This window comes from Aulonocara sp. 'chitande type north' Nkhata Bay, linkage group LG1 (genome assembly GCF_057382095.1).
Source record: "Aulonocara sp. 'chitande type north' Nkhata Bay isolate Kocher_YH1m ecotype deep benthic linkage group LG1, A_spYH_male_GT1.1, whole genome shotgun sequence".
In the NCBI taxonomy this organism is placed as follows: Eukaryota; Metazoa; Chordata; class Actinopteri; order Cichliformes; family Cichlidae; genus Aulonocara; species Aulonocara sp. 'chitande type north' Nkhata Bay.
This window is the reverse complement of record NC_141344.1, coordinates 29,585,574-29,609,560: the sequence shown is the minus strand read 5'-3', so window position 1 is coordinate 29,609,560 and position 23,987 is coordinate 29,585,574. Positions and strand designations below refer to the sequence as shown.

The 23,987-nt window shown below is 42.7% G+C and overlaps 1 protein-coding gene across 3 annotated transcripts in view; it reads right to left on the bottom strand.

The window, feature by feature from the left end:
* Positions 1–5,261: 5,261 nt before the first annotated feature.
* Positions 5,262–23,987, bottom strand: part of uacab (uveal autoantigen with coiled-coil domains and ankyrin repeats b) — a 40,815-nt gene continuing 22,089 nt past the window's right edge. For all 3 annotated transcript variants that reach the window (XM_086292475.1, XM_086292494.1, XM_086292484.1), the window contains exons 3-19: positions 20,237–20,325; positions 19,420–19,484; positions 18,141–18,198; positions 16,408–16,478; positions 16,077–16,183; positions 15,349–15,530; positions 14,789–14,826; positions 14,342–14,398; positions 14,118–14,225; positions 13,627–13,659; positions 12,715–12,807; positions 12,495–12,525; positions 12,339–12,385; positions 9,458–12,145; positions 9,039–9,188; positions 8,027–8,092; positions 5,262–7,856 (exon numbers count right to left, since the gene is read on the bottom strand). In XM_086292475.1, coding sequence (XP_086148601.1) covers positions 7,785–7,856; positions 8,027–8,092; positions 9,039–9,188; positions 9,458–12,145; positions 12,339–12,385; positions 12,495–12,525; positions 12,715–12,807; positions 13,627–13,659; positions 14,118–14,225; positions 14,342–14,398; positions 14,789–14,826; positions 15,349–15,530; positions 16,077–16,183; positions 16,408–16,478; positions 18,141–18,198; positions 19,420–19,484; positions 20,237–20,325 — 3,955 coding nt within the window. In that variant the 3' untranslated portion in view covers positions 5,262–7,784. The remainder of the gene's footprint in view (positions 7,857–8,026; positions 8,093–9,038; positions 9,189–9,457; positions 12,146–12,338; positions 12,386–12,494; positions 12,526–12,714; positions 12,808–13,626; positions 13,660–14,117; positions 14,226–14,341; positions 14,399–14,788; positions 14,827–15,348; positions 15,531–16,076; positions 16,184–16,407; positions 16,479–18,140; positions 18,199–19,419; positions 19,485–20,236; positions 20,326–23,987) is intronic.

Here is a 23,987-nt window from a genome sequence, read left to right as displayed (position 1 = left end):
AACAGCAGGAAGGAAGGGGGGAGAGGGAGGAAAAATGAGGAGTAAATAGGAAAGGAGAGCTGGATGACTGGGAAAGGGAGCAACTGCCCCGGGGAAACACCAGGAGCCCAACATGTTTTAACATAATTTCATTAGTTGCAAAGCGTGTAGGATGTTTGCAGCCCTGATATCGCAGCAAAATCTAAATATTGAAACCCTGATGGCAGTGTCCATCTATATATCCATTTTCTTAACCACCAACTGTGGTGGGCCTGTAGCCTGTCCCAGTAGTCACAGGATGAGAGGTGAAATGCGCTCCTTAGACAAGACAGCAGACATTACAACATACTGTGGTTAGGACAGTGCTGGTGGCATGACGTGGACTTTCGTGGACGGTAAAGTGTTTGCACCACGAATGATGAGTAATGGCAGCCCCTGTGGGTCCTCTTGTGGTTTCCTTTTTTATGCTCTCACGGTGCATTTTCACATATAAAGCACCAAAAAAAAAGAAAAATTCAATGAGAAACATCGTGGCTGGTAGTTTTCCAGTGAGAGATTACAAGTTGCCTTTTTTTTCCTCGCAAACTTGAAAAAAACAGCCAATAAAGTGTGCCATCTGTATTGTACTTCAAGGGGAACTCCACTGATTTTACGCCTCAAAGTCTTGGAAAGCACCACTGTATATGAAACTTTTTGTGGCTCCAGAGAGAGCTAAAGAAAATCTAGTGAGCAGCCAACAAGTAATGAAAACTACAAGTAAGAAAATGTAAGAAAAAACAAAGCAGGGATCTTTAGTCTTTAAGAAGTGATGTTATCAGGGATCTGAGGCCCGTTACTTGTCTTTCCTTGAGGGTAAATAGCATGCATTTATAAACTTGAGTCCATCCATCTTCTTTTGCTTATCACAGGGCAAAGGAAGTTGGCCCATTGTGTCACAGGGTGAAAGACACACCCTGGTAGAGGTGTGCAGATTGATTGATCGTGATACTGGCCCTGTGTTTACTTTTTATCAGATAGATACTAAAACTTGCCTGGACAGACAATCATTTTCATCTATTTGTCAGTTTAGAAGCACTAGTAAACCTTGCACATTTGCTTTTGGACAGCGGGATGAAGCGCCCACAGAAGCACAGAGGGAGCATGTAGCTTCCCGTAGAGAGAACATGGACACTCCACGCAGGGAGCTTGCATGTTCTCCCTGTGTTCCAAGCCCCCACCCAGTGGTGTTGAACTCAGGACCTTCTTGTTGTGAGGCAACACAGCACCACCAAATTGCCCTTACAGACCAAGTAAATAATTTAATCTGTGTGTAAGACAAGAAGCAATAACCACACGATCAAAGTGAGTGCATTTAGTAGGCACAACAAAAGTTATCACAATTCCACCAAGACGGGGAGGAGAGGCCTCTGAGGTGCTGCGTGGCTGACAGAGCGCAGCGGCTTCTCTGGGGAACAAGTGTCGGGAGGAGAAAGGAGCATCCGCTGAGGTGAAAGACTACTGCGTGCGATAACAAACGTTCACCACAACCCAGGGAGACTACAGGCAAAGATGTGGGCGTGTATTTGATGTGTATAAAACCACCCGCCTGGCTCCTCGGTCGGATCAGCACTCATGAGGCATGCAGTGGACGGCCGGGGCTCAGTCCAACATAAATAATGCCTCTGATCCTCCTGGGGATGACGAATTTTATAAAGATGGGATCCTTTTGCGGTGAGGAAAAGGGGGTTACAATGGTTAACCGAACGCCACAAGTGTATGTATGGGACTGATTAGGACTCTGGAAATGAGATTAAAGAGAGCTCTACCAACAGATTGAACTGTATTTGCCATAATTGCTGAGAACAGCTTATTCAGTGCAGACCGCAAAAAAGAGAGCCATAAAACCGAGGAAGGAGCAGGAGGAGGAGGAGGAGGGAGACTGCCACTTGAAACCAGCAAGCTTTGCTCAAAGAAATCAAACCCAGGACAAGTCTTGTGTCAATTAGACGGTGTGTGCGTGTTTGTGTTAAAAAACGGGTGGGTGGGGGTAGGATAGCATATGGATTAGCCCTCAGTCGTAAACTCAGAGCTCTGCTTTAAGGTAGTATTTTTTTCATTATTAGTAATCTTGATTATTTTTAAAGGCAGGCTCCTCTATTCCACCACATTAAATCCCCCCTGCGCATGAATATATCTAAAACGAGATAACTGATACGGCCCTGACCCTCGGTTCCCAGCATCCCGCTGAAAAGAGCTCTAATGAAAAATAAATCTTGTGAAGAGAAAAAGAGCAACAGACAAATCAATAGAGGCACAGGCTGAAAGATAAAAGCGAGCGCTGTGCGCCAAAGAGCTGTACTCGCTCTCTCATTCCTGGGTTGATTGTGCTTAAAGTGAAACCACATGAAGTGGGCTGCTCCCACAGAGGAAGTAAGAGTGTGTGGAGCTAAAAGTACACAGACTTCAGCACCTAAAAAAAAAAAGAGGGGGAGGGGGGGACGTGGTCCTTCTCTGTTACATTAACTGTTTGTGGCTAAATGAGCGGCATTAAAGTTGAGCCACAAAATGCTTCATCAGATTGAGTGGGTGTGGTTTGATTGGGTTGGATTGACACGCGCACACAGCTGTGATCTTGGCTGGCGCATTGTGAACATTTTGAGTCCAGCATAATAAAATAAACAAAAGCACAAATCGGACATGTAAAATAATCACAGCTCTTCCGACCCGTGAGTTTATGAGGATCTCCATATTAAAAATCAGACTTTAACAGGTTTAATGCTGGAAACATGATAGTGCAGTCTGTGGCAGTGAAGCTCACACAGCAGAAATCTAAAATCAGAAGCTGAAATAAATGGACAGTTCATTGCTTCACTATTATGCAGCATATATTACTCTCGTAGGCCATTTTCCCCTCTTCCTCTCCGGCGTTCATTAGATGTGGGGGAATAAATCCAGATATCGATACCAGTGCTGGTATTGGTATCAGATCGGATTGATACTAGCGCCACAGGAGCGCTCAGTAATAATAATGTTTGCTTTATGTGGGGAAATTCTTCCCTGCACTTAACCCATTCTCTCAGTGCAGCAGTGGCTACCAATCCGGTGTCCGGGGAGCAGTGTGTAGGGACGTTACCTTGCTCAGGGGTACTTTAGGGCAGCCGGTCAGTGGATTCGAACCCCTGACCTTCTACTCATAGGGTCACTCTGAGCTATCCCTGGGATTCGACGGGATCTGAGCATGACTGCTGAGCATGTAACCCAGTGAACTGTTTTAAGACAGACACATTTACATTCCAAGTTTTAAAAAGATTAAAAAATAAAAATATCGGTATCAGTATCAGTGCTGGCAGTACTGCCCCGTATTTACTTGGTATTGGATCGATACCATAATTTGCAGTAAAGTAAAACACTTCCATTCATACCTCATCAGCTCAATTGTGCACCGTTTCTGAAATAGTCCACTTTTTCTGCTGATAAAGCTCTAGTGACTCTGAGTGGAAATTCTGCCCCATCTCACATCTCCTTCAGTGGCTTGGTATAGTTACTGCTCGCTTACTTATGTTGAAGGTTAGGAGTTCAGTCACAGCACTGGACACTTTTCGTGATTTCATTATACTGTGTATTAAACATCCACACACTTTTCAGATATCTGTGTACAAAATGAGAGACAGCTTTATTACACTAACGTAAATGTCCCCCAACACTCTGATTGCAGAAACTCTAAGCAATTCCATAAGGTACAGAGCAGCTGTTGTACCTTATGGAACACCTGCGGCCTGTTGCCCATCTTTAGTGTAACACCGAGGGCTGAGGGAGCACTGCAATTTCAAGTTCCCGTGTATGATCTGTATATATGGTTTTTGACAATAAAGCTGACTTTGAAGCAGCCTCTATAAAACCTATACAGTAGCAACAATCCCACTGCAATTTCTCCAGAAACTGCAGAGTCAAGTTACTCCATACTACCTGATTCGGTCTGAAAGGCCCTCTGTAAAGTTCAGAGAGTGGAGGGTGGTTCCCTCTCACATGGCCAGAATCATAGTATCGTCCTTTCCAACAGAATGTACAGAAAAGATGACCGTCGTAGCGCCACCTATTGATTAGTACAAAATTTTCATCTCTGGTATTTTCATGTGATGAGTGTGGGATGGATGTGACTGAGAAACTCTGAACATGGCAAAGGTTGTTTTTGCCAGACTATACAACTGGAAATCTTTTTGTAACCACAGACGTCGCCCCCTGCTGGCCTTTCAAAAGAAAAGCGTTTAAAGACCATTCCTTTCCATACTAGAAATATCACCAGATTTTTCAGCTATCATGTTAGTGGAGTGTTTAATTTGTTCACCATTTAGCACTTTGTCACGCTAACGTGTTAATTACTACAAAAACAAGCACAGTTAAATGGGAGAAAGAGTCTGGGGCTTCGATTGCAAAGGACGACTGGCAGAATAAGTGTCTGATGCAGCACATTCACCAGCTCAGGTGCCAGGAGAGAAATTCTGCTGGAAAAACCTATTAAGATATTTTAGAACCCCTAAATTAAAATATGTGCAGACGGGTGAAACGACGAGTGGTTTGTGTTGGCAGAAGTGCAGCGAACAGCTGGCCTCGCTACCCCATACTGTGTATGTATATATGTATTTTGGAGTCGATCATTTCATCTCACTGGGAGGTAACAAGGGCAACACAGACTTGGAAATGACTTTTCTTTATGCATGACTCGTATGTGTAACATCCTGAGCAGTTTACTTGTCAAAGATAAACACTTATTAATCATTTCTTAAATAAATAAGATAAAGAAGTCTTTACTTATTGTGCGTACATTCAAAAACAGGCTCAAGAACTTTTGACTCACACAGTCCAACAATTAACAGGTGTTTTTGTTTTGCTGCTTTCACTTCCTTAAGGCAACCTACACAGTTTTTGTCTTCCGTCTTCAGCACATTGAGTAATATAGTGCTTTCCCTGTTTTGGACATACACCGATCCTCTTAAGCACATGTATGACCAACTCTTTCTTTTTTTAAAGTTCGTTCCATGTGAGAAAAACCCAGCTTTTCTTTCCAAAGTACAGCTGTTCATAAACCATACACACACAGGTGATGAGATTAACACGTGGCATGAGTTCAAAATCTGACTTGCTGATGGTGCCAGACAAAGTCAGGAAATCATCAAAAAGATCCGGTGAAGAACACAAATGTCTTCACCACATCCTCATCCTGTAGCCACTGAGGCATTTCAGCTGTGCTACAGTACCAGCAGTGCTAATGTTGTGATGACAAAAGACACACACACAACACAATATAGTTTTCTATGTTAGGCACTTTTATTGATTTTGTATGACTGATTCACAAATACAACTATTCTTGCCAAGAGCCTCCGCCAAGTTAAACAGACTGGTTAAACAGTAACATTTAAAGATTCAAACGGATTCATACTTTAGCCTTTAAACGGTAGAGGGAAAAGAAAAAGAAACATCCAAAAAGTTTGTGTTAACCATTAAAAATAAAAAATCTGCAGAACAAAACAGAGAAAAGGTTTGATGGGTGTAAACAGCTTTTTGTGTGTGTGTGCTAAATATAAAAACAAAGCGTATTAGCTGGAAGGGTAAAGAGGAGTGTTTCAGATGAGTAATCGTTCAGGGGTTGTTCTTATCAAATTAGTATCCTACAGTAAAACCTCAACGTGTTTTGTGCCGTTCTACTTCCAGACCTGCTGAATAATGTCACACTGTAGTAAAGTAATTAAAGTACAAAGCTATGAAAAATATATCAGTGTAAAGGCACAAGAGACTCGCTCAACAATCACAACACCACCACACTACACCATCAGGAGCCACAAAGAGCCGGCTCAGGGGTACGCGTCTGCTGCTCTGGGATAGCTGCATGAATCAGCTGCTCTATAAAGTTGAGTTTTAGCGGTTTTTAAAGAGGTTTGGTTTAAAAAGCAGTAACACACAGCAGCAGATATTAGCAGATGAAGCTTTATCACTTTAGTTTCTTATGCACATTTTTAGCGTTTCTCAGATTTCTAATAAATGCCACTAGTGTTCAGTAAACGCATGCAGCTGTAACAGCTTCCAAAAGCAGCAACTGCCTACCCCTGGTCTGCAGTGATTATTACATTTTCTACCAACTTGGCCTGCCAAGTTTCACCACTAGAGGACACTCTGGTTTAAAGAAAAAGACGACGTGCCACTGCAAACTGTAGGACACAGCAAGAAATCGCCTCTTCACACCCCTGTGATTCGAATCCTGCGTGACCAGTGCACAGATTCGTGTAACCGGACTGTGAGATAACTGAGCACTCACCCAAATATACCTCATACAACTGTCTACAAGCGCGGCAAGAAGGCTTTAGATTTGGATCCACTTCAGGTCTTTGGCATCCGATTAGTTTGGACCTCCAGAAGAGAAGAGAAGAAGAAGAAAGGTGTGCCACAAAATGAGTTTGACTTAAAAGAAAGCGAGTGAAAGTTAAAGGACAGGTTCACGTAGTTTCATCTGATTTTCAGCCCGTCTGTACACTGACTGATTTACTGGGAGCTGTAATCATTTTTTGAGTCAAAAACAAATGGAAATATTAAGGCTTCATTCCCCACAGTTAAATTTACTGTGATTTCACCATGTCACCGTGCACTCCCAGCAGCTCTGCAAGGAAACAGGCAGGCAAAAGGAGCCTTTGCCCCAAAGTAAATACTAATCATTCAGCTGGATCTCATATTGCATTTGTTCAACTTAACACCAAGTACTAAAAGTATTATCACTTCTTAAACTAGTTAGATCTTAGCAAGAACAAGAAAAAAAAACTGATGGCTCATCTCAACATCTGCGTTGTCGCCTGCAAGCTGAAGAAAATCATAAAAGAGTTTTCAGACTCCCTCTATGTAAAACAAAAAGGTTTACCTACAGGAGCTAGCACACTACAAGAAATAGTCATTTAGCTTTAGGCTGATAATACACATGCACGATTTGCCACTCTGTACACTGGCCAGGTACAGATAGGCGACATGAAAGTACACCTAAAGTACCTTTCTGATATTGCTACTGTTGCTATTCTGTTTTTGCTTCATTTGAGTGTGTGTGTGTGTGTGTGTGTGTGTGTGTGCGCGTATGTCTGTGTGTGTGTGTGTGTGTGTGTGTGTGTGTGTGTGTGTGTGTGTGTGTGTGTGTGTGTGTATAAATCAGCAGCTGAAAATGTATCAAAGAAAACAATGATTACAGCAGCCAGTAACTCTGAGCTTCTGAGCTGGAAACTGTGAACCCCTCCCATTAAAACTCCAGCAAACGTCGGTGTTAAACATGGAAGCATTCTGCACGAGCGCTGACAGTCAGGCGGGAATGTGAAAAGTGGTCTGCTTGTCCAGTTTACAGTTAGCTGAGTGTTTCAGGAGTAATCCAAGAAAGGGATGCACATTTTCAAATAACCTTCACATCACTGAATATAATGTGTAAAAGTTGCATAAAATCCACAGATCTTCACCATCATTAGAAAAGATGTGAAAAATAATGTATGAAACAGTTTGTTGTTTTTACATACTGTGTACCAGCAACTGCAAAGTGTTTCTGCATACAGGTAGTTGATTACATTTGGCTTTAACTGCTGAGTTTATGTTGTCTGTGTATCTAAAAGAAAACGCTGCTGGTGTTCGTCTGCATCTACAGTTTGGAGACTTCTTAGACTTTAAATGCAGCAAAATGTGTTTTCTAACAGCCTGTCAGCAGACACACACTGGGCGCCCACAGGGGCCACAGCAGGAACACTTTACAGCAGGGGATATGAAAACAGTGAATCTGAGTCAGCAGGTAGCAGCAGGGTTTTGAAGCTTTAACACACAAACTCCTGTCTCATGCGGATGATCTGCAGCAAGGCGGCCTGGACGTCCTCGTCCATGTGGCCCTGTGGGAGAAACAGAAGAAGGGCTTCGGTACATATATAACATCAGATATTAACATTAGACTATCATCATCTGATATTCTGTAGTAACCCTGCTGCAAACTTTCTTTCGTAGACAAACCAGACAAATCTCACTGTGCAGTAATCTCCACAGATTAATGAGTAAGACTTACCTGGGCTGCGCTGAGCAGATGTGTTCGATAAATTGAAACCACCTCTCTGTGTTGCCTCTCAGCATCCTTGTGAAGCAGAAAGGAGGAAGACGTGAGTGACACTGTGCTTTGTTTCACGTCTTTAACAGCTAGACAGTGTAATTAATATTGACTGTATTCCAGCTTCCAGCTGCTGTATGTTATGATGTTAGAAGAGCAGCATCCAACTTGCTCTAAAGTTGTTCACGTCTTCTTGTTTTCAGCTTTTCATTACGTTATCAATTCAGTTATCCAAAATAAATATGTAATAATAATAATAACTAAATACAGTATATTGCCAAAAGTATTCACTCATCTGCCCTCAAACATGTATGAACTAGAGTGATGCCCCATTCTTAGTCCATAGGGTTTAATATGATGTTGGCCCGCCCTTTGCTGCTATTACAGCTTCAACTCCTCTGGGGAAGGTTCAGGAGTGTTTATGGAAGCACATTTGTGAGGTCAGACACGGCTCACAGTCTGCGCTCCATTTCACCCCAAAGGTGTTCTGTCGGGTTGAAGTCAGCCAGTCAAGTTCTTTCACACCAAACCTATCCATGTCTTTATGGATGCTGCTTTGTGCACTGGTGTGCAATCATGTTGGAACAGGAAGGGACCATCCCAAACTGTTCCCACAAAGTTGGGAGCATGAAATTGTGCAAGATAGTGGTACTATAACAAAGCATACAAAGCTAACAGTGACTGTGGAATATTTAGTAGCAAGGAAATTTCATGAGTGGACTTATTGCACGGTGGTATCCTATCACGGTACCATGCTGGAACTCACTGAGCTCCTGAGAGCGACCCATTCTTTCACAAAGGTGTGTAGAAGCAGTCTGCATGCACGGGTGCTTGATTTTATACACATGTGACTGTGGAAGTGATTGAAACACCTGAATTCAATTATTTGAATGGGTGAGCGAATACTTTTGGCGGTCTATATTTATATAGTTTGTCTAGAACACGTTTTAGCATGTGATGTGTGTCCACTTACAGCCAGCTGCTGCTGTAGGCTCTTGATCTGAGCTTGGAGTGTGTCGATGGGCTGCGTCTGCCTCTTGGGTGTGTTGCTTGTGTATGTCAGCTGGGACAGACTATTCAGCGCCTGCTTTAATCGCTCAACGTCTGTAAGCAACTCTGTGATCTGTCACACAGACAAAGAGCAGGACAAATATCGACGTTAAAGATCATTTAACGTCGATCAAGGATTTCCACAGTAGAAATGGAAAAATGTCAGAAAAATCTTTTTCCTCTATTCATCAAAATAAATGACAAACGCGTCTCAGTGGTCATTATCATGCTTTTCATTGTTACAGTGGCATTCAGAGTTTATGTGAAACACGCGTAAAATTGATCAAAATCTCTCAAATGAAACTGGGAACAATTAAGACTATACTGTGAATTGTTTTGTACCTTCTTGTCTTTGGCTTCGGTCTGCTCAGCTGATGTTTGAATCCTCTTCTGCAGGTCACAGATGGTGGTGAGGGACTCATCGTATCTCTCTTTCAGCTCTCTGATCTCCCTTTCGATGGCGCGCCCCTTCTCCTGGACTGCCTCCATCTCCGTCCTCGCCCTGCTCTCGCCCTCTCTTGCTTTTGTTGCCTCCTGATGGACCTTTTCACGCTCTTCTACCAAGCTCAGCAGCTTGTTATTCAGGCTGGCGGCCTCCTCCTCCAGCTGCTGTTTCTCCTTCTTCAGCTCGTTCATTTGGTCTTCCTTACAGCGGATCTCTTCGAGAGCCTGAGTAGCCTGAAGGAGCTCTGACTGCAGAGCAGATACATCTTCCGCCCTCTGGGCGTTGTTTTCCTCCTCTTCGCGGAGAGCCAGGTGTAGCTTAGCCACTTCAGCCTCCAGGGCTTCCTTGGCCTCGGCATGCTGCAGCAGAGACTCCTGCTCCCGGTGGAGTTCCTGCACTTCTTTCTGAAAGGCGCACACCTTCTGGGCCTCCGCCTGCTGCGCCTCTCTTGCTTTCTTGCAATCAGCCTGCGCTTGCTGTAAGGCATCATTGAGGGCTTTGAGCTCGGTATCGTATGTCGATATGCGTGTCAGCTCTGACTTCAGACGCTCCTGTAGGTTTTGAATTTGAGCATTGCACAGGGCATTTTGCTCTTGAAGTTCAGCTTTCTGAAGTGTTACCTCGTCGAGCTGCTGCTCTAAGTTGACCAACTTCTGGGTCAGTTCTTCACATTTAGCCTTGAACTCCTCCTCATTTTCTTTGTGCTTTTCACTGGAAACCAGAGCGACGTCTAGTCTCCTCTGAACAGATTCCACCTCAACTTTCAGTTTCTTTTCCTCCTGTCTGTTGCCCTCTCTGGCAGTCTTTTCTTTGTCATACTTCTCTTCCATTTCCAACAGTTTTGCTGTCAACTCTTTAACCTGGGTGCTGTAAGAGGTTTCCTTCTCCTCAGCTGTTGTCAGAGGCACAAACTTAGACTGAATAGCCTCTTGTATGGTATCAAGCTCTTTCTTCTGAGCCTCCAGTTCGTGAGTAAGCTTAACAGTTTCATCCTGAGCCAACGCATGCATTGCAGACGCCTCATTTGCTCTATTCTCTGCCTCGACCACGGCAGCATTCAGCTTGTCTGTGATAGCTCTGTGGTCTTTTACACCGATGTAGTCATTTTTCATCTCCAGCAGAACTTTTTCTAACTTTTCTTTTAACTTTTCATTTCCTTCTTTCACATTCTTCAACTCTTCCCCACTTTCTTTTTGACTTGTGTCCAACTTTAACATCTCAGCTTTAACGCTCTCTAAGGTGGAACTTAACTCCATTTTCACTTGCTCGTGCTGCTGTCTGGGAACATACTGTCCCTCCAAGCTCTCTTTGAGAGTCTGACTCTGTGTGGTCAGCTGCACACACTCTTTATCTCTGTCTTCACATCTCTTCTGCAAAAGCTCAACTTTCTTTATCAGGTCGGCATTCTGACACCTCATAGTGTCCATCTCACTTTGTTGTTTCTCACTCGTGCTGCTGAGGCTGCTGATATTCTTCTGCAACGCGCCCCTCTCGGTCTGAAGCTGTTGGACTTGTGCCTCTGCTCTTCCGCAACGTTCGCCGGCTTCCACCAGTTTGTCCTCGAGATCCTCCAGAGCCGTTACCATGTTCCTCCGAACTTCCTCGTGGTTCTGTATCGGTATAAAGTCCACCTCAATCCTGCTGTTAAGCTCATCCAGCTGCTCTTGTAGCATGTCTTTTTCATCCTCACTCTTCTCAACCTCATGAATCAGAGCCTGGCTTTTTGCAGTCACCTCCACCAATGTCTTTTTCAGGGTAGCGTTCTCATCTTCCAGTGCTGCCCAGACCTGCTGCTCCTCAGCAGACAACGGCCTCGGGCCTCCCTGTGAGGAGGGGCTGTCTAGCTTTCGATGGAGCTCCGCCACCTCCTCCAGCACCCGATCGTAGTCTTCCCTCAGCTCGGCGAGCTGCCGTTCCTTCTCGTCAACTGCATTGGTGAGCAGGTTTTTCATGTTGTCGAACTTCTCGGCCGGTACGGTGTTGCCATGTTTAGTCTGGGCCTCTTTCAGCTGGGTTTCCATTTCTAAAAGTGTTTCTCTCAGTACGTCTCGCTCTGCAGTCAGATTTTGGACATCATGGTTCAGCCTCTCCGTCTCAGCTGCTAGTTGGCTCTCACTGCTCTTGTACTCCTCCAAGGCCTTCTCACTCTGTTTGAGGCGGTTGCGAACGCGGCCCACTTCGGCCGAAGCACCTTCATACTTGGCCTTGACGTCCTGGAGCTGAGTGCGCAGTTCTTCTGCCGCTTGGCCTCCTAAATGTTCTTTGACAGCGACTACGTGGGCTTGCAGCTGTTTGACCTTGCACTCAGAGTCCAGCATCCGTTTCTGGACGTCTCCCAAGGCGTCCTCGAGCTCTTGAACCTGCTGGTCAGCCTGTTTCTGGATGGTGTCTCGGCTCTGAAGTAGCTCCTGGCACTCTCTGGTTTTACGGCTCAGTGCAGACTGAAGCCGTGTCGTCTCCTCCTCAGCTGCCTGCTGTCTTTTCTTGACTGCCTCAAGTTCATTTCGGAGCGCATCCAGCTCACCAGCAAGACCCTTCTCCAGCGGTCGGGATAATGAACGTGAGAGGGGAGGATTTCTGAGCATCTTTAGAGAGAGATAGGAAAAAGATGCTGAATTAGTATAGTATATGTTTATATTGCACAATAAAGTCATTCACAGCTTTGCCCCACCCACCACTGTACATTCAAACCTTTTAGATGTAAACTATGAAAGAAAGACGTGCATAGACACCAGACACATGCAGCACATATAAAACTGTTCACAGGGGGGGAAATACCTGATCAGAATCCAGGCTGTGACCTTTGACAAAAACATTTTCTTTACCTGCAACACAACAGCACACAAACGTAAAACTAAAGCAAACACAAACTCTGCTGCTAAAGTTTGAAATTACAGTCTTTTCTTTATGGCCCAAAATAAGCAGGAAGCTGACCTTTGATAACCGACTGACCAGAGTATTCCCCCTGTGAAAACACAGATGGACAAATCGATTACAAACTGACCGATTAGACAGAATACATAAAAATACAAATAAAATAACACTGCTGTAATCAGAAGGCTGCACATGCCTGTTAAACTTGAATCCGAAAACATTTTACTTTCATAAGGATTACCTCGAAGCAGAGACCACACACATGCATAAATTCACTAACCAAAGTACTCCGGAGCTGGACCTTGACAGTCTCCTGCCCTCGAGCGCCTTCATCTTTTTCTTTGGTGCTGAGTAACATCTTCAACTGTTCCTTCTAATAGAAGAAGAAGAAGAAGAATGTTAAAAGCAGTGAGGGTAAGAACTCACACTTCAACACTTTAAATGAAATGCTCAGAAAAGGCCAAACCAATCAAACAATTTACTCTGAAACAGTTCGTAACATGAAAAACACAGATATCAGATAATGTACCTACTAACCATATGTCTAAATGCATCTACTCCCTATGTGTGCTACAGTTTGTGTTATCACCACTGATGTTTCTAATTCAAAAAGTTTTAACAGCATCAGATATTAAAGGGGCTTAGCGAAGACGTTTGGATGTGCTGCAGGCAGAGTGAAAAACGAATGCTTCTACAGGCAGCAGAAGTCAAAGGGAGGGAGGTGAGGCCTGAAGTCCCGAAGAGAAGAAATCTGGTCTGCAGGTTGGCACATCTTTACGAGACAAAACTGCTCCTGCGCCCAAGATACTAAGCTGCAGGCAAACACTGATCCGCGCACGGTAAAATAAATCCACAAAACACCTCGACATCCATGGCTTTAAAGGGTGAGCAGCTTCACGCTTATTTATAGACTAGTTTAACAATTTCCTTTTACTTTGAAGTGACTGTTATTTATTCCTTATTTATTAAATGCTGATAACCTAAAAAAAGGGAAGAGCTCTTGGAAGAAAAGAGTTCACTGTGCACAGGACACAATTTCACAAAGAGCAAGCTACAATCATTAACCAGCACTGTCATACAAAGTGTTTCCTTGTTGTTCAAGTTACGTATGCATGCAGTTTATAATGAAGGATAAAAGCGAACATTGTGAATGAACCACAGGCAGGAGTAAGTGGTTATTTTTCTATCATACCTCTTTTTGAGAGTCTTCTGCGGCCATTTTTTCCTGCAGATGAAAAAGGATCACAAGTCAACTCACATGAGAGATTAATAAATGACAGCTGATTTCATTTAATTGAATTTCCTTGCCCTTCTGCGTATTGGAAATTGTTCTGGCAGCTAATAGCAGGCAGCTATCATGCTCACTTAAGAAAGTCTCCCTTTTTTTAATATAATTATAAGCCAGCTCTTCCTCCTCAACACCTAGGGTTAGAAAATTATCACACATTTCCTAAATTACACTCCTTATGTTAGAGGAAAAGGAGACATTATGCCAAAGCAGCGTGACTCAGCTTAGCTGTTGTTATTACATTTTACTTTAATTCATCATTTCAGTCCTAAGAAGGACGTGCAAAACCATCCGGCAGGTGCAGTGAACAAAGTGAGCCAGACGCCTGGAAGGCTTTACTGTACCGTTGTGCACAGGGGCTCTGTCACTGTGGGAATACATTAGCCTGGATTTACCTGGGTGAGCTGTTGCTGGAGCATGTTGACTTTATCTAAGAGCGCTTTCTGCTCCTGGTAGTACTTCCTGAGGCCTTCCTGCAGAGTCTCATTCTGCCTTTCCAGATCCTGAATAACAAACAGCAAAAAAAGACAAAACTTTAAACAAATAATTAAAATGATGAATCAAAAATAGAAAAGACTGTTTGTGTGTAATGAGTATGGTGACGTTACACAGCACTTACATGTATGATCTGGTCCTTTCTGTTAATCTCAGCTGCCTCTGTTCTCTCCACTGAATGCTGAGGATAAGACAGGATCTTAATTTAACATTACCACAGTCATGAAATCACAGAACAATTCTCACTTATAGGCACTAGATGGTAGCGTTGCACAACTGAGCAGATCTATGTAGCCTGAAATGTATAAACGGTGTGCTGAACAACACCAAAAAAGATGTTGAGAGATGTGGAGGGAGCAGCAGGAGAGGGCGAGGTTACAGTGCTGGAAATATAAGCAACTCTGACCACCGTTATCTTTAACAAATATAGAGCTTCAGCACCATTTCCATTAGGCTACATGTCACCATGACATACTCCACAATGAGTGAAATGTGGAGAATAACAAATGCTCTTTATTATTATATTAAAGAGACTTAAAGATGATGTGATTTTTGCATGTTTCAGCGTTACCTGTCGCTTCCACTGTTCTATCTTTGCGGCTTCTTTATCTGCAACACAACCAGAAAAGCGAAAGGTGACATTTCATTCCTCCGCTGTTTGTTATCAGGATAAGACAAAAACACGTTCAGAGAGAACACAACCAAGGAAGGCAAAAGGAAGCAGCTGTGAAAGTGTTGTAAGACATGTAGAACAAAAAAACAAAACACAGGATTTGAAATGTATAACTTTGTATACTTATGATTCGAAGCCAGCAGATACTTAAAGTTAAATAGCATCTTGTCATTATTGATAGCATATGTAATAATAGTACTGTCATGTAGCCTAAAGGCTACACTTTTGTTAGTCTTTACAAAAATCACCTTTCACTTTGTACGTAAATAATCTGGTGAGCCGTCACGCTGATGTGTTTTATGCCACTAAGTATCCAAGTAACAAAAGAAATAAATAAATAGTGTGACACTAAGGTTTAGACCTTTCCTTTATCTTTAGGTTAGTCTGGAAAGTTTTATTTATTTATTTTCTTCCAAAAGCAAATTTAGAAATAGCTGTTTCTTGTCCTGCTCTCTGACCTCTGTTGGCTTTGTCGATGTAACTTTTGACCATCGTGATGAGCTCCTGGTCCTTGTTGAAGCGAGCGTAGTGATGTGCATCGTGACCCAAGCCGTCCACAGTCTTCACATCGGCGCCGCTCTTCAGCAGCACCTCCACTGCATCCTTACAGCCGAACTCACAGCCGAGGATCAGCGCGGTCCTGAAGGCGTCAGAGACGGTTTATAATGAAGGCAAAGCTGAATCATCAGAGTGCTTCAAACTGATGGGGATGTACCAGTAACCTGACTGCAGCCAAGGTGTGCAGAAGAGCATTTCTGAACACACAACAGCTCAAACCCTGATGCAGATGGGCTACAGCAGCAGAAGACCACATTGTGTGCGACTCCTGTCAAATCAAATTATCTTAAATTCTGTAACATTCAGAGGGCAGGTTCAGAATTTGGTGTAAACAACATGAACGCATGGATCCATCCTGCCTCATAACAGGGGTTCAGGCTGGTGGTGCCTTCATGAGCTCTTACTACTGCTGTATTTTTCAGTGTTGGATTCTGTTTGCTTCCCTTTTAAAAACAAAACTTTTATTGCCTGTTCAATCTAAACTGGTTTCATGTTAATGTCACAAAAACGCCAGAAGAAATGAGACTTGTTTTAACTTTTCAAACTATATAATCTGTCCAAATCTTGCTTTCCACTTCAATTAAAACTGCTCTAACAGGCCCGCTCGGCAAATTGGAGTGTATCTTACTTGTTTTGTTTGTCCCGGACAGTAATGTCAGCTCCTCGCTCCAGCAACAGCTGACAAATACGGGGATGACACATCTGGGTTGCCAGAATCAGAGGTGTCCTCCCATCCTGAAGAAAGAAAATAAAAAAAACATTCACATTCCTCTACAGATGTGAGTACACTCCTTCATGATCTGATCCACAAAGAGCATTTATGTAAACTAGGTTAACATGACTTTAAATGTAGTTTAAGACCTCCACACAAGGCAAACTCAAGGACTAAACACAAGCACAAAATGGCTTGGGCTTTTTCAGAAAAATACTGCAAAACAAAGAGCAAAAGCAATTCTCACAAAATCGGTGGCATTCACAGCCGCCCCGCTGTCACAGAGAAGTTTGACGCTGGAGGCACAGCCCGCCATGACTGTGGAGAAAAAGAACAGAGCGCTGCAATCATTTCATCTCATTTACCACGGAAAAACAAGCACAGACACTGTTGATGTTGAAAATAGTACCATCAAAGCTATACGCAAACCGCCTTTAAACAAACTGCTGAATTTTATTTTCTATAATGTCTCAAACATCAACATCCATATGCACGCATGCGTAGGCTTTGATTATGGAAAACAGTCAAAGAGAGAAAAGAGTAGAGTTTACTCCAGTACACACATACAGAGTAGAGTGAGTACTTGAATAGAACTCAATTGGGTTGATGCTACAGCAGTTACTATTGTGCTACTGCACAGGGTACCAGCTCTATTTTACCGTAGTACACCTATAATTTAGTAGCAGCAGGATAGTTGTTTACTATAATCTTCTACTGCTGCTGTCAGTACTAGTAGATTATAATAGAATCAGGACTACAGTGGACTAGAATAGAGTTTTAAAATACACTGAGCACTTTATTGCAGTGGAATCAGAGCTGGAACAGAGTGATGTCACCTCAACATTAGATGAGAGAGAGCATACTACTTAAAGCTTTGAACTGAGTCTTTTTTTTCTTAGACCAAAATGCAAAATACACTATATGGACAAAAGTACTGGGCCACCAACACAGGACACCTACAGGAGCTGTTCAGGTATGGGAGCCAATGCCAGAAACTCAGCAGAATGTCAGTGTGCATCAGCACTCAGTGGTCGGACACAGACATGGCTGAGATGCTGTGTTTCCCAAACACTTGCACTTTGCAATAATGCTACTGATTTATGATAGTGGTATATCTAGGAGGGAAGACATTTCATGAGATACAATAGTGGCATCCTATTACAGCACCAGGCTCGAATTCAGTGAGCTCTTTAGAATTACTCATACTATCACTAATGTATGCAAAGGCCAAATTTTACCTGAATTCAAACATTGAAAGGTGTGGGCCAATACATCTGTCCATATAGTGTACAGTGCTTAACCGCCCATGGATGGTTTATACCACAGCTGCCATAAATTAACAGTACTTGTAAATGCCAAAATAACTTTTTTAATGTTCCTAGAAGTGTTAATACATCACTATGTGCAAATTCTTACAATATAATCATCGTTGTTATATAACTTAAAAATTTGTGGTTTTAGAAAAAATAAGAAAAAAATAGTAAAGTGCATTATTTTTTTTAAATTAAGCAATCATTCCTGAACAGAAAACTTGGTTTTAGTGGTTGCTGGCTCAAATTTGGATATAAAAATTCAGTTAACTGAATTCTTTAATTTTTAGAGATTTCTAAATTATTTGTGCTTCCTTCTTTTCATGACAGGCGGTCAGCACTGTATGTTGCTCTACAAGTCTGCAGGGATTGGACAGCGGGTGGTGTCCAGAGTTCAAACTCAAAATGCCAAACTGGCTTTTAATGTTTGTAGTACCCCATGCTGAAATCGACTCCCCTTGGATCTCAGATATATCGGCTGTAACCTCTTTCACGCCACTTTTTATTATTCTTTGTATTCTTCTTTTGGTTTTATGGTGCATTACTTTTCAGTCTGTTATTTTATCATTTTCTTGAAATTTACAATATTTGTAAAGTCCTTGGAACTACAAATGTTAATGAATTGCTGTGTGAAATAACTTTTCCCTGCCTTGCCGTAGAATAGTCTTACCAGCATCATGTAGAGCCGTTCTTCCTTGCAGGTCCACATTTCCAACTGGAGAGTTGTGCTGTTAAAAACAAAGATAAACTCAGATAAAGAAAATGTAGAAACTGTTACACAGCGTGTATCAAAACAAATAAAGAATATGACTTATTGTCAATATAAAAAGGTAAACTCACACTTTACATTACAGGTTCGTTAGCACAGACCTGTTTCAGTGTATTATAGTATAATGACACAGAGCCAGGCAGAAGCTGTAATCTGATTCAAATAACAAAGAAATGACCCCTTAACAATTCTGTTTGGTCATTACTAACATGCACTGTAACTATGTAGGGACACAAAGTGTTTTCAGTGGAGTACAGACACTCAGGTTCTCTTATGCCAGTCTACTTGTCCAGCAGTGGTTTAATTAGGTTTCCTTGTTGCAGGTGTGTAAAACAGGAGCACCCTAAATATCATGTATTTCCAGCAGCTGGCAGTGAAAACTAAAAGGCAGAAGAAGGAAGGTCATATTAGGATAAGTGGTGCTGTGCTCAAATGCTTGTGAAATCTACACACAGCCCACTCCACTGACTGGGCTCCAGTGATTGTAGTGCTGTGGTGATGAGGGCTGCAGGACTCTATGCTAACAGGAGCCTGATGTTGCTGGGTAAGCTTGACAGTACGATCTGTCCCCCACTATAAAAACTCCACTCTCTCTAGCAACAAGGGCCAAAAATTAGCAGCATGCTCAAATGACATAGTGAAGAGGGGGCGTAGAACAGCAATGGGAGCTGAAGGTAGCGCATTGGAGGTGGGATATCCTATACCGTGATGGTTTGGGCTGACGGAGGGAGACAGTAGCTGTGGTGGGCATCCAGCTGCTATGTCTGGTGTGATGACGGCACTAAGAATGGATGGCAGGTTTGCAGGAGGGTAGGCTTGTCAACAGCTCTGACAACCCCCTGCCAACAGCCACAACCTCCATTAGATCATTGCCATGCCAGATATGAGGGGGGCATGAGGGGGAAGGGACGCAAGACAATGAGAGCACAATGTTGCAGAGAGACAGCCGCCTTATTGTAAACACATAAATCCTCCAGAGGGCCACGGTGACTCAACAAGCACTACTGTTGACCGATATGGAGTGGCCTCAGCAGCCACAGCTGTTTGGCAAAAAGAATTTAATGGGGCTGAGAGGGAATCTCCTCTGACTGACCAGTGACTGTGAAACTGTACCAAATAAAAAGGTAGTATGTCATTTCATTTTGGCATACGTTTTCTAACAATGACAGCTGCGCTTTACCTGCAGGAGTTTCTGCACACACAGAGAGTGTCCATTTCTCGAAGCTAGATGGAGAGCACTTTTACCTGAAAGAGACAAAAGCAATTTCAAAACAACAACAAAAAAAAGTTAATTTACAACCCACGATTTGCATGTATGCATATTTAGAGAAACACGCCACAACATGCAATTACCCCATCTGATGCACATACTACAAGTGTTTACAGTACATGTGTCGTTTAATCTGTTTAGAGGACTTCAAATGATGTTAGATTAATTCATTATATTAAATAGAAATGCAATATTTCTGTAAATACAGCATACAGATTTGTTTCAGTCAAACTAGATTATGAAGTAATTTCATTGTTGCTATAATAGCAGTTGTAATTTTAGTATTAAAACCTTTGTTACGCCCTTTATAGGGATGGGATTGCCGTTTTCTTCAGTCTGTGGAAAGTAACAGCATGATGTCATTTGTTCTTCAAAGTATTTAGCATTACCACTCTTTTGAAGGTTGCATACTCTTTGCCTTAGTCGCTCGGCAGTGAGAACTGCTGTCACCAGTGGATAAAATTTATGACGGTCTGCTCAGGTCCAAGCAACATATACTCACAGCTGCAGAAATATATTGCACCTTTAAGGGTCTGTGAGTGTGCATGCTAAATGGTTCTGAGCTATGAAGGTGATCATGCTCTTTTTCCAGTTTCCATAGCGCTTTTTACATTTCATAGAGCGTTTGCAGACAAGTCAGTGTCTTCTATCCAAACTCTGAGTGACTGCTACGATCTGCTAGCAATCAAAGCAATCACGCACAAGGCTTTTGGTGCAACAAACTTACCAGCGGCGTCACTCGCAGTCACATCAACATTGTGTCCCAGGATGAGATTGAGGACTTCTAAGTGTCCTCGTGTTGCAGCCAAATGAAACCTGGAAAACAAGAGAGAGATGGAGATTAATTAAAAATTAATAAATAAGAAATAAAAAAGCCAGAAAAGACTGACAGGGCATGGGTGAGAGGTATGTAGCAGAGAGCAGAGAGCACAGAGTTGAGAAGGGCAAGTGAAAACGTGATAGGGTGTAAGGAGACAGGGGAGAGGGTAAAACTGAGAGACAAGAGAGGGGCTGCAAACTGATGCCTGGCTCCAAGCTATCAGCAGGATCAGCATTCTCAAAACATAACGAGAGCCCTCAGGGTTTGTGAGGTCTAAGTGACAACTAGGAGCGACACAAACTTGCTTATTTTGCAGAAAAAAAAACGTGTCTACCGACAAAAAATGTTGAATGCATGGTAATAGCTAATAGTTAATAGACATGAATAGTAAGCTTATTGATATCTACAGCATCAATCAAGTGTTGTGACTGGGATACCCAAGCCAAATTATCAAATCTATCGACCAATGAGAACCATGTGACTCGACTGAACATACTCAGTGCAAGTTGGAGCGAAAGTGTTTAATGCACGATTGCTACACAGTGCACATATTCCCTCGTTAATTGCCTACTTAGTTAAGCCGTTTCCCACTGCACGTGTTTGCCAACATGTATTTAATCATCACCTTCAACTGGAAACGTTCCAGCTGCGCTTGTCCAATGTAACCCACAGCAGCACTGCTGCTAGTCTCCATGCAAGACTGCGGAGCACTTGTGTGTAAGCTAATCTCTGTCTGACACCCACCCGGACACATGAGCCCGTTCATACACTAACCCCAAGTTATCTGCCAAGGAGACAGCTCGGCTGTCACCTCAACGCTGGCGTGTGTATTAAAAGCAGTGTTGATGACCAGGAGATGCTGATCTTCTGTGGAGCAGTGGCGTCTTGGGCTCTCCAGGCCAAACAGCAGACGGGAAGCAGAGTAAAGCTATCCAAGTGGGGTGATACCCCTCACTAAGTTCATAACCTACATCACTTTCCATAAGGGAACTCAAAGAATGCTTTGAAATAAAGTTAAAGGTACATAAGTGCAATTAATTGAGTGCATTTCCCCATGACTTTGAAGAATAGAGAGCGATGACTGTCTTGACAGCAAATATAACTCAAAGCCAAAATGGCCAAGCCTGAAAATCTGGCATTTCCTGTCTCTACAATAATAAAATAAAGGCAAAAATGCCAAAAATCCATCTTAAATAAAGTATGATATTCAACAAATGCAAAGGACTGATGCTATAAATACATGGAGACCTCAGTGAAATGGTTAGACAAGATTTTTTTTTGGAGACTAATGGCTCTGGCTTTAACAGAGCACATTACATTTTCACATCTGCTCCTTGGGGAGCTTTCAGGTTGTCAGTCTACTGGATATGGCTGCTATTTTTAAAAGAGTCCACTTGTTTCTGTTTTCTATCAAACCCTAGTATGACGCTAGCTGAACCATGTGTGACAAAGTGCGTCTCTGAGGATACAACAGTCCATGTTCATATCTTACATTTAGCTCCCTCTTATCTGAAAGTGAATATTGGTATGTGTGCACAAAAACATGCTGCTCTACTCGTTTCTGTAAAGCTCTGTCAATCACTGCTGCGCTTAGTTTTAAGAAAGTCCACTAATGCCAGTGGTAAGTCACAAAATCCATCGTATCAAAATGAGAAGGTCAACGTCGTTGCCTGGTAGCCAGACAAGGAGAACATTGCAATACATTTGATATATAACAAAGAGAATGGCAGCGACTGCTTAGTGTTACTTCCTGTAAATCTATCATCAAGTTGGCCTCAAGATCACACACACACGAAATTCAGATCTTACAATAGTTAGATTAAAAAAACAAAAAAAGCACCCCCCAAAAGCACTTGAGCACAAAATTAGCTATTCACTCAGTGCCAGGATTGTGCTGGAGGTTTAGCTGACTGACTGTCTTTAGTGGTATGCTCATGCTGTCATGAGAACTACTTTTGCTACTAGGCCCTTGTCTGCACAGAATGAGCGTTAGTGATGGGTGGGCTTACCACGCTGAGATCCAGCTAAAGCCACAGCAGAGATGCAAACTGTTTACTCAGCTGGAAGGTGCGATAGAAACACTTAGGGCTGAATTCATTAGCTCTACACAACGAGGCTAATCCAGGGCACACCAAATGATATATTGGGGGTAACAGCTTGTAATTAGTTTCCCCTCAGAGGTCCATGATTATAAGGAATCACCATTCAACATTCCTTTGTGGGCTTTTGCAAAGGCCAGAATACCATATGCACATGTGTGCGTGTCTGTGTGTGTGTGGCCCAGTGAACTATAAGTGGCCTGGCTGAGTTGCGGTTCACTTTTGTTTTGGTTAGACGTGGCAAAATCGTGACCTCTTCCGGCCCCCCCTCGAATATTCATTCATTTTACAGTTAACTGGTTCTGATCCACAGGGGAACAGCGAATGATAAGCATGACTGTGTTTGGAAACAACAACCTCTGCAGGCTGTGGTTCTGGATTTAGTTCTGACAAATTCTAGCACCTTATTATGAGACCAGGCATTTATCAGGATGTGTGTATAATTGTGTTTATTCGCATGCATGTGCACATCGGTCTATGCGGTGGTGCCACAAGAGAATTTCACACACTGCTGAAAATACTCTGCACCTTTGCAGTCTGGGATCTGGAGCTCCAGAGTTTTATGGTTTAAAAAAGGCTTTGTCAAAATAAACGCGCAGCACGGGCCAGAGACGAGTGACTCATTCATATATCTAGGATTAAACCGAGGGCGCCTGTCCGCCCGAAAAACTGGTGTCAGAATCTGTTTAAATTTAGGAAGAAAACAGAGCACCTCATTTAAAAAAAAACAAAAAAAAAAAACAAAACAGGTCAATGTATTGTTTTTCAAGGCTGAACCATTTTTAATAATAGCACTACATTAAAGGTCTGTCTGGGAGATGTGTTCATATCTGTGGTTTTGGATGGCTGAGATGCAACATCAGAGAATTCCTCATACACATTTCAGACTGACCTATTTTCCTTCTATTTCTTACTGCCCTGTTAACACTGCAGGGTGCATATCGAGTTAGTAGGGAAAAAAAACAACAACCTCTGAATATATCAGGTTCTCACTTAAAACATGCTCCTCCTCCAAGATGTCAAGAAATCGTGGTAATGGCCTGCAGCAGGGCCTAAATGTATTACTTGGTGTTGCAAGCATCACAGTGGATCTAATCTTAATTTGCAGGGAGTCATTTCCTGTAGGGACTACATAAACCACCTCCGGACAATGTGGTCAAGCCTCGTGTCCACGGACATTCTTTACACCAGCTCCCACACTGACCTCCGGTCAAAGGGAAACTAAAAGGGAAATTTCTGGATATAAAAAAATGGAGACAGAATCATGTACTGCACTCGTTTCATTTTGTTGTGTTTATATTTGTGGAGGTTCATGCAGGGGTAACGTGGTGCTTATTTAAGACGTTCTGGAGCGAGAGTGACCTAATTGTGAAGGAATCTTAGAGAAGCTTTATCTGGAAAAAAAGGTCAGGAATGTCACGCGGTGGGGAGGTCACCACAATGTTTGGAATTGCTGTTGCTGGTTTTAGATTTACAAATCTTTGCCAATCCATGCTGGACTCAAACAAACACAAACGTTTCAGTGATTTCTGATCTGTACACTGTCATCTCACTGTACT